Genomic DNA, 9,797 nt, shown 5'->3' on the forward strand with positions numbered 1-9,797 from the left:
AATAGTTTCTTTTCTTTATGTATGTGATACCTAATGCAGATATCCACAACATGTTGCTGGGCCCAATGCATAGTCAAAGGTTACTCTTCTATTTTGGGGTCCTAGTAGAGTAATTGAAAACTCAAACATTTTAAAACATATTAATGTCTTTGCTTTGCTATTATCATTCTGTATCAACAACAATCCTCTTTAGGCTTTATCTTATCATTGGCTAAAAGTAGAGCTGCCTCCAAGAAAGATTATATGATTTTTAAGGCCATCGAAGAGAGAAACTGGATACTTGTCCCCATCAGAGTACCTGTTTCATAAATCATTCAGGCCTGTAGTTATCTGTGAATGTCTTAGCTTTGCTGAGGGCATGCATTTTTCATCAGCTTTGCATAATGACTGTCTGTAGGGCTGGATGATGGGGATGTCTCGCTGCTTCTGCAGTTGGGCCTGCTTTACAGAAATCAAGTTTTGAAGAGTCCCATTGCAAAGCCCTGCCAGCATCGTGCATACAAGTTAAACAGTGAATGGAATATACAAATCCTCCAGCACCAAGAAAAGAAGCACCACCGAATTCAGCTTAGGGATTCAATAATTCTGTTTGTACTGTGTGAAAACTGCACTTGCAGCAAGAGCAGCAACCTCATAACGTTTGTATAAATTATTCATTCCTCTCTCTCTACTGAACTGATTGCAAATTTGAAGCAATTATTATCTTCTAAATAGAGAATAGTAGTTGATAAAGAACTCAATAATTACTGTGTGTTTACACAATGATAATAATGGTCCTAACCCATTAACCTGTGCAAGCTGAACTGGGGTCTTCGGGGCAGGGGCTTAATCAGTGTTAAACACACGGGATGCAGTGCGCACTTCCAGCGCTTGTTCTGACTAATTGTCGTGGTTTAACCCCAGCCAGCAACTAAGCACCACGCAGCCGCTCACTCACTTCCCCCCATCCAGTGGGATGGGGGAGAAAATCAGGAAAAGAAGTAAAACTCCTGGGTTGAGATAAGAACGGTTTAATAGAACAGAAAAGAAGAAACTAATAATGATAATGATAACACTAATAAAATGACAACAGTAGTAATAAAAGGATTGAAATGTACAAATGATGCGCAGGGCAATTGCTCACCACCCGCCGACCGACACCCAGCCAGTCCCCGAGCGGCGAATCCCTGCCCCCCCACTTCCCAGTTCCTAAACTAGATGGGACGTCCCATGGTATGGAATACACCGTTGGCCAGTTTGGGTCAGGTGCCCTGGCTGGGCATGAGAAGCTGAAAAATCCTTGACTCTAGTCTAAACACTACTGAGCAACAACTGAAAACATCAGTGTTATCAACATTCTTCACATACTGAACTCAAAACACAGCACTGTACCAGCTACTAGGAAGACAGTTAACTCTATCCCAGCTGAAACCAGGACACTAATATTTGGGGAATTTATGACTAAGTCCTTCTATTCCTTTTAAATAAAAGCTAATGGTTGTTTTAAGACAGCAATGTGTCAGGGTCAGGTTTTTACTGAAAAGTATCCTGACATAGTAAGTACACAAGGAGTTTGGAAAGTATTAAAGTCCATTGAAATCCCTTCCCAAACGGTTCCAGTTAAATATTTCTCTTTGCTTTTCTTTTCTTCTTCTACAAAGTCAATTTTGCAACTATTCTTCAGAACGAGACTTACATGTAACATTTTTAAGGGTCAAAATAACTTACATTCTCTATCTAAGGTGGCTTCAAACTCCTCTTGCATGAGTACGAATGACAGAAGGGATGATCAGGGCAGTGCTTGTGCCTGGATCTGCATAGCTATAACCCAAGATAGGCATTTGGAGTTTGCACAGTTGGGGCAGGGAGACTTGTAGCCTTGTGTGAGCCCTCCCGTGGCATCTTGCTCTAGGATGAGGCTGGGTGACACTGGTCCAGGATCCCATGCAACAGCTATAACCATCCCTGACCTCTTTGTGCCCCACAGTGCTTTGGAGAAACCCAAACACTGTCTCTGGCAGGTCTCAATGTAACCAGCTTTTCCTGGCAAACCCCAGGGCTATGATGGTTTCTGCAGCCAAAAGTGCTGGGAGCTTGTCAGAATATTGATACCACAAATAAAACATTTGATAAAATCCCAGGAAAAATGGCAAAAATCATATTATGGTGTTGCTGTTGGATGGGGAAGAAGAGGTATCTATCACCTTCAAAGCTACTGCAGGCAAACAGGGCTCCGAGGACCGCACTACCAGCGCTGCCCAGTTCTGCTCCCTCTGCATGAATTCCCCCCCCAGCTTTGGTTTTGTGTCTGTGGGGGCTGCAGTTGGCCATGCTGGAGGATCCCATATCAGAGGCACACATGATAGCCTGTGAGAAGGCTATTCTACAGTGGGCTATAAAGGTTTGGCTAGTTTGAACTGTGTATCCTCAAAAAAAAAAAAAAAGTCCCTCACATCTTGATTTTAACGGGAAAATGGGCTGCTTTTTCAGCCAAGCAATTGGGGAGGGAGGGAAGGTCACCATGGCCCCCTGCGATGTCTCTGGGCTCCTGGTGCTGACTACAGCCCTGGGCACCTCCTGACACCTACAGACAGTTGGGACGAAGACAGTTTTACTTTTTTGCTTTTCCAAGCACATTTTCCTTATGTCACTTCGTATTTTTCTAAACAGGCGTTTGCTACGCTGAGTTTGGCGTGCGGGTCCCCAAGACCACGGGCTCTGCTTACACCTACAGCTACGTGACGGTGGGGGAATTCGTGGCGTTCTTTATCGGCTGGAACCTCATCCTGGAATACCTGATCGGCACGGCCGCCGGCGCCAGTGCCCTCAGCAGCATGTTCGACTCGCTGGCCAACCACACCATCAGCCGATGGATGATCAACAGCGTCGGGACGTTGAACGGACTAGGTGCGTCACGCCGTGCATTGCTACCTGCATTAATTAGGGCCTGAAAAGTAATTGGAAGCTCATCAGAAGTCAGACATGGATGTTAGGCTTCATTCATTATTTACCATCCGTCTGCCTCTGGTACTTTGCCTTTGCAGTCTGGTTCACAGACGGGTTTCGGGGGTTGGGGGGGATACACGATGTTTTGAGCCCCTTTGGGATGAGCTGACATTTAGCAGAATAAGCACTCAGAAAAATTAGTTGAATGTCAGAGGCTAACAACAGCACAGGAGCACTTCACCCAGTGCAGGCACTCCGCTCGGTCCCGTTAAGGCACTGGCGGAGCCTCGTTAGAGGGTACAAGCTGGTGTCTGCAGTATTGCCATGGAGAAACTCAGGGCTGTGGTGGTTCTGTGTGACCAGCACTTCCAGCAACAGTGCATAGTTCCTACCAGTAAGTAAAACAGCTAGCTGTCCTGTACCTGTTATGAAAACTTAACGTTTGATTGATGTTTAATTAGTATTTGGCAGATACATGTTATGCAAACTGGAACCTGATCATTTGTTTGCTGCCCTCCTGAAACTCCTAACAGCGTCTTGAGGTATCAAGATTGATCACCTTAATAAAACATCTTCAGCTAGCGAAGGCAGGGGCATCTGGAGACCATGTTTGCAATGAGACCAAGGAGTTCTGCAAAGCCTCAGGGTCTGAAAAGCCCCCACAGAGTTTCTGGAGATGTTGTCCACAGCTGTGGATGGAGAGTTACACAACTCTTTTCTTTTACCCAGGGAAAGGAGAGGAGTCGTACCCTGACCTTCTTGCTCTGGTCATTGCTGTCATTGTCACCATCATCGTGGCCATGGGGGTGAAGAATTCGGTGGGGCTGAACAACGTGCTCAACGTCATTAACCTGGCAGTCTGGATCTTCATCATGATTGCTGGTCTCTTCTACGTCAAAGGTGACAACTGGTCTGAAGGGCAATTCCTGCCGTTTGGATGGCCGGGGGTAAGTCCTGGGCGCACGGAGGAACACGCAGCACCCAAGTGGGGCCACCCACCCGCCACAAGCTCAGCTTTGCTCGTGGTATGCGTACCCCACTTCCACTGCACTCTCCAAATCTCAACCCCGCCAAACCCACCTATACTTTGGCCGGGGACCTCCAACTTCCACCGCCGCAGGCTTGGATCCAGACCTCCTCGCCCCGCCAAACCCAAACGGTACAGCAATGCTCTGCTCGTATCTCCTGCCACCTCTTAGAATAAAGCCAGAACTTTTCCAAAATGTCGTTCTGGAGAGCCAAACCCCATGTGAAAGTATACACCAGGAAATGCCACTAATTGCCAGGCAATGGAGCAAAATGAAAATACAGTGGCTGTCCGAGACAGGGCGCTTGGGAGGAGCTGGCTCAGCCTCTGCGGGGGGGGAGATACTTGTGTTGGCTGGTTTTCAACAACAATGTTCTCAAGCATTTGTTTTGAGCACTTCATAATGCCACCTGCCAGTACTTATTTTATGGATGTTCCCTCAAAGCTTACTGCGAATTTGGACATATTTGGCTTTTTTAGCTTGCTTGCACTGGTTTTTATCCAAGGATGAACAGGGACTGAAAATATCTTAGCTGGCCTAAACCCAAGATAATTTCTCAGATTTACTGCTCAACTCCATCAGGGTTTTGTGCAGAAAAATAAGCAAGAAAGTAAAGTAAACTAAGAATCTTGATTATTGAAAAGGTCCCAAGCTGCCATACGGTCCCTGCACCTCCCTTCAGTAAATCAATACCTCTCTGCCAGAGAACAACAGCGAGGAGAAGAGCACTGAGGCCCATTTGAGAGCAGATGTCATATTTACCTCTGGATCGTGCTTGGTTTTTTATGCCATACAATAGGAACGAAAAAGAGAAAATAGAAAACAGCTGGTTTGCTCCAATTCAACTCACCAAATATCTCCTGGCACAACCCCATAGTTTTAAAAGATACATACACAAGAGATACCAAACCTGATAGGGTCTTCCCATCATTTTCAGCGGGTTGTTTCTCTCCCAAATTGTTTGTAAAAGTAAATCCATGGCAGCACAAGCATGAGATCACCAGGAGCATAGGGGATACTTTAAAAAGGTAATTACAGGTAGTCCCCTGAAAGAGGTGAGTTTTACTGTGTGCTCCACCACTAGACAGCTGAGGTGACAGAGGTGTGACAGACACGTGGTACCAGCTAGCTAGCTAGATGTACGCGAGGGTTTTACAACTGCAAATTAGCTCACTCACAGCCACACAGTCTTTAGCCCGCTTCAGCGTTTCTTTCCTGTAAATGTCCTTGCTAATATTGTATATTTTTTAAAATCACATTAAAAAAATAACTCAACAGTAAAAATAATTCCTCATCCAAGCACTCCAACGTGTGCTCCTAACCTGCCTGCAGCTTCCAAGCAAAACAGAGGTTGTTTGGAAAGCGGTGCACATCTGACTGTGCTGGTCTCTTCTGCTTCCTCTGCTAGCAGATCTTGCTGCCACATGAGACATCGTGCTAAGATAGAACGTGTAAACATGTTCCAAATCCCTACTAATACAAACGGATTTGGGGTGGAGGATTGTGAAAGTAAACCTGAAATTGGTTAATTGCCTCCTCTGTCGCTGCCAGGATCTCCCAGCAGATTGGAGCACTGCGTGGGCGCAGGTTCGTGGTGCACCACAAGCGAGCTGCAGATGCCTCCAGTGACTTGGACCGCACATTAAAATCCTTTCCCTAGACCACATCACTGGGTTATGGGTGCTCCCAGGGTCAGTCCCCAGATGGGAATGCCCAGCTCTATGTGTGCACCCCCTGATCTGCCCCCACTCACCCTTTAGCTCAGCCAAGGCAGAACTGGGCTCCTTCATTTTCGCCCAGTTCCCTCTCCCTGGTTGGGTGCCTCGCACTCAGATGCTCGATCCTCCGCGCAGGTGCTCAAAGGGGCTGCGACGTGTTTCTATGCCTTCATCGGCTTCGACATCATTGCTACCACAGGAGAAGAAGCGAAGAGTCCCAACACCTCCATCCCCTACGCCATCACGGCCTCTCTCGTCACATGCTTGACAGCATACGTGTCTGTAAGTACTAGCTATACATACATAAATGTACATAAATATATATGTATGCATAAATATATATATATATATATAAAAAAATATGTCCCTTCTGGGCATCTGCGCGGCTCCCCTCCCCATGAGCCAGGGTGCCAGTCTGACCCTCAGACAAGGGCCCTTTCTTGGGTGAGAACGGAGACATCAGCTGTGTTTCCACGTGACCGTGGTGTCCTGCCGAGGCTCCAGCCTGGTTTGTCCCCAGGCTCCCGTCACCCTGCCGAGATCCCTCTGCCGGCTGCAGGGAGATGGTGGCGGCCGTTTTCCTCACACTTCATCCCCATCCGCAGCTATTTTTGCATCCAAAAATGCAGCAAAACAAAAGGAGCGGCAGTGTTGCAGCAGCCTTTCTCCATGGTTTTGGGAAAAGCAGCACTGCTTCTGCCGGAGATATGGGAGAGGGTCCAAGTGAGGGGGAGGATGGGCAGGGATGGCCATGTGAAAGATATCCAGTTGCTCTGCACCCCAATAAATGCACGTCTGTACTCACAGATTTTCCCTGCAGAAGAGCAAAACTCAGTCACAAAGGAGAAAAAAATATTGTTCTCTTCATCTCAAAGAAACTCACCCACTGCCTCTCCTGCAGCATGGTGGGCTTCCCTCGAAACCAATTTCTCTTTGGCTCAAATAGGGTCAGAGTGTTGCCCCAGGCAACGTTATCTTGGATTTTGGGTCTGTCCCATGGGGAGTGCGTAACTCGGGCAGCACTGTCCCCACACAGGAACATGACCAATGTGAGTGTTACTAACCCCACTCAGTCCCACCAGCCTCCTGCATCACCGCTGCAGTAAGGGTCAAGGTGTTGCCTTCGGAGGCCTTCCATCTAGCATTTTACACCCCCCCCACAGGGGACATAGGGATATAATCCCAATCAGACTTGACATTTTTTGGCTTTCCACCCTTGAGAAGCAGCCCCTGTTCCCTGTGAGTCCCCAGCTAACACCCACGTCTTGTTCCTCTCGCCTTCCCCAGGTGAGCATCATCCTCACACTGATGGTGCCCTACGATGCCATCGACACCGAGTCCCCGCTGATGGAAATGTTTGTGGTCCATGGCTTCTACGCAGCCAAGTTCATCGTTGCCATTGGGTCCGTGGCTGGCCTGACCGTCAGCTTGCTGGGCTCCCTCTTCCCAATGCCGAGAGTCATTTACGCCATGGCTGGTGACGGGCTGCTCTTCAGGTCAGTCGTGCCCATGCTGGCATTTATTTTTTCCTCCTTGGGACCCAGAGGGGAAGTGTGCTGGGAGGGACGGGGACTGTCCTGCACCCTGACAGCCCACTGCCATCACTGCAGGGAGCAGCAGGCATGCACAGACTCGGTGCTTGCAGAACAGCGTGCCCACCAAAACAAAATCCTGGGGAAAAAAAATCAGGACGTATCTATGCAAAAGTTTCTTATTTGGTGCTGGTAGCTAGAGATTCAGCTTATGGGAGGATGAGCATTTAATTCAAGAGTTACTTGCAAAGGAGAGCAGCTTATACACATAAAATCTTGGCACTTATTTGCAAGTGTCCAAATGCCCATTTCAGAGCTGGTTAGACCTAGATCTAACTCCAGATCCAGTCTCAGTAGTATTTCCAGTCCCTGGCTGTCTGGAGCCTAAGCACCAAAAAGCAACAAGAGCTGAAGGGATCACAGCTCTGACCCTGGCCCCTTCAGCTGAGTAAGAGTTACTACAACAGGGAACCACTGCCATCTGCAATTTTAACCTTCCGCAACTGTTTCGCACTCCAGATTTTTGTCCCACATCAGTTCTTACACGGAAACACCCATAGTGGCTTGTATCGTCTCCGGATTCCTTGCAGCACTGCTCTCCTTGCTGGTCAGCCTGAGGGACCTGATAGAAATGATGTCCATCGGCACACTGCTCGCCTACACGTTGGTCTCCGTCTGTGTCCTGCTCCTCCGATACCAGCCCGAGAGCGACATCGATGGCTTTGTCAAATTCCTCTCCGAGGAGCACACCAAGAAGAAGGAGGGCATCCTGGCCGACTGCGAGAAGGAAGCTTGCTCCCCAGGGAGCGAAGGAGAAGAGTTCGCTGGCCCACCGACCAACACGTGCGGGGCAAAAAATCTGCCGTCGCTGGGGGATAACGAGATGCTAATTGGGAAATCTGATAAATCCACCTACAACGTGAATCACCCCAATTATGGCACGGTTGACATGACCTCGGGGATAGAGGCAGATGAGTCTGAGAACATCTACCTCATCAAGCTGAAGAAGTTGATTGGCCCTCGCTACTACACCATGAGGATCCACCTCGGACTGCCGGGGAAAATGGACCGCCCCACGGCAGCCACCGGCCACACAGTCACCACCTGCGTGCTCCTCCTCTTCGTCCTGATGTTCATCTTCTGCTCCTTCATCATTTTTGGGGCAGACTACATCTACGAGCAGAGCTGGTGGGCTGTCCTCCTCGTTGTGCTGATGATCCTGCTCATTGTCGTGCTGGTGTTTGTGATCTTGCAGCAGCCAGAAAACCCCAAGAAGCTGCCCTACATGGCACCTTGTCTCCCCTTCGTCCCTGCCTTTGCTATGCTGGTGAATATCTATCTCATGCTGAAGCTCTCCACGGTCACATGGATCCGATTTGCCGTCTGGTGTTTTGTGGGTGAGTCCCAGATTCATTTATTCTAATTTTTTAACTGACATGCTTTTGAAAGGATGTTAATAATAACTTCCTTTAATTAGAAAGCTTAGGCTGATGCTTCTTCAGCTGGGACATACCCAGTCCTTTGCATTTGGCCCTTGTCATCCTGAAGTTCTTAGAAACCTCGGTTTATCAAGCCCCCGAATCACAGCTAAATGGAAAGTGACACCTTCAGAAAATGTCAGTTTGATGGAAGTAAACTGCTCCATGCAAAGGTGACTATTTTGATGAGCCTTTTGATGCAAAGTAGGTGGGTTCTGGAAATTGCCTCGGAGGCAGGTTTCCTACAGAAATCTGCCTGCTTTCTTGCTATTTCACCTACTTGAGCTGTTCAGCAGCCCACACCAAAATCTCAGCACTCTGTTTCCAAAACCCAGAGCTGCCCAACCCTAACAGCCCTGGCAGAGACAGAGCCAAGGGATCTGTGGACTGTATCTCCTTTTCTTGGTCTAAGTCCTTAACTTTGTGGCAGGGGGATCTCAGGACTCACAAGTTCTGTTGTGGACCTTTTTTTGCCAAATTTAGGCTTTCTGGCCCATAGCCAGGAGCCTGGCATGTCCATAGTTTCCCCTGCTTTACATTGCAACCCACTTACTCCACAAACCCAGGAGAAAAAGAGCAGCTCTCATTGCTCCTCCTGAAGCCTCCCAATCCTGGACTAGAGAGAACCGAAGCAACACGACAATATCAGAGCCAAGGACTCTTTACAGAGAAATAATAACCCTATGGGTAAACATATGTATTGTAGCAGCCCACAGGAACCCAAGTTGCAGACAACAGACCCTGAGCATGCTGCCAGCACCCAAAAGGACCATCCCTGGCCAAGCATCCCACCAGCAGCCCTCTCCTTTGGGAGCAGGGTTCAGGGTCCTGGGTTGAGAGGGGGAAAGTGGTGGGGAAAGAGAATGAGGATTGATGCAAAGGTCATAGTCAGGTGCCACCTTCCATAAAGGCAGGAATTGCCCCTCCTGGAGGAGGGGTGGGCAGGCACAGGCCTCCACACCGAGCTCACCAGCCTTCGTGCTTTTCGCAGGTGCCTCCTGACATTTGTAGATGTTTGAGCTCAGTTGGCAGAGCTAGGAGATGACATGAACAGACCTTGGATCTCCCTCTGGTGTCTCAGAGAGTTTAGAGCAGTCTCGTGGTTTCCACCCTTTG

At 48.4% G+C, this 9,797-nt stretch overlaps 1 protein-coding gene across 4 annotated transcripts in view; it reads left to right on the forward strand.

Moving 5' to 3' along the window:
• SLC7A14 (solute carrier family 7 member 14) overlaps positions 1–9,797 on the forward strand; it is a 35,530-nt gene that overhangs the window by 20,261 nt on the left and 5,472 nt on the right. For all 4 annotated transcript variants that reach the window (XM_069792738.1, XM_069792735.1, XM_069792736.1 and 1 more), the window contains exons 3-7: positions 2,650–2,886; positions 3,655–3,872; positions 5,807–5,953; positions 6,959–7,167; positions 7,723–8,600. In XM_069792738.1, the coding sequence (XP_069648839.1) occupies positions 2,650–2,886; positions 3,655–3,872; positions 5,807–5,953; positions 6,959–7,167; positions 7,723–8,600 (1,689 nt within the window). The remainder of the gene's footprint in view (positions 1–2,649; positions 2,887–3,654; positions 3,873–5,806; positions 5,954–6,958; positions 7,168–7,722; positions 8,601–9,797) is intronic.

The sequence above is a fragment of the Haliaeetus albicilla genome, chromosome 9 (genome assembly GCF_947461875.1).
Source record: "Haliaeetus albicilla chromosome 9, bHalAlb1.1, whole genome shotgun sequence".
Classification (NCBI taxonomy): Eukaryota; Metazoa; Chordata; class Aves; order Accipitriformes; family Accipitridae; genus Haliaeetus; species Haliaeetus albicilla.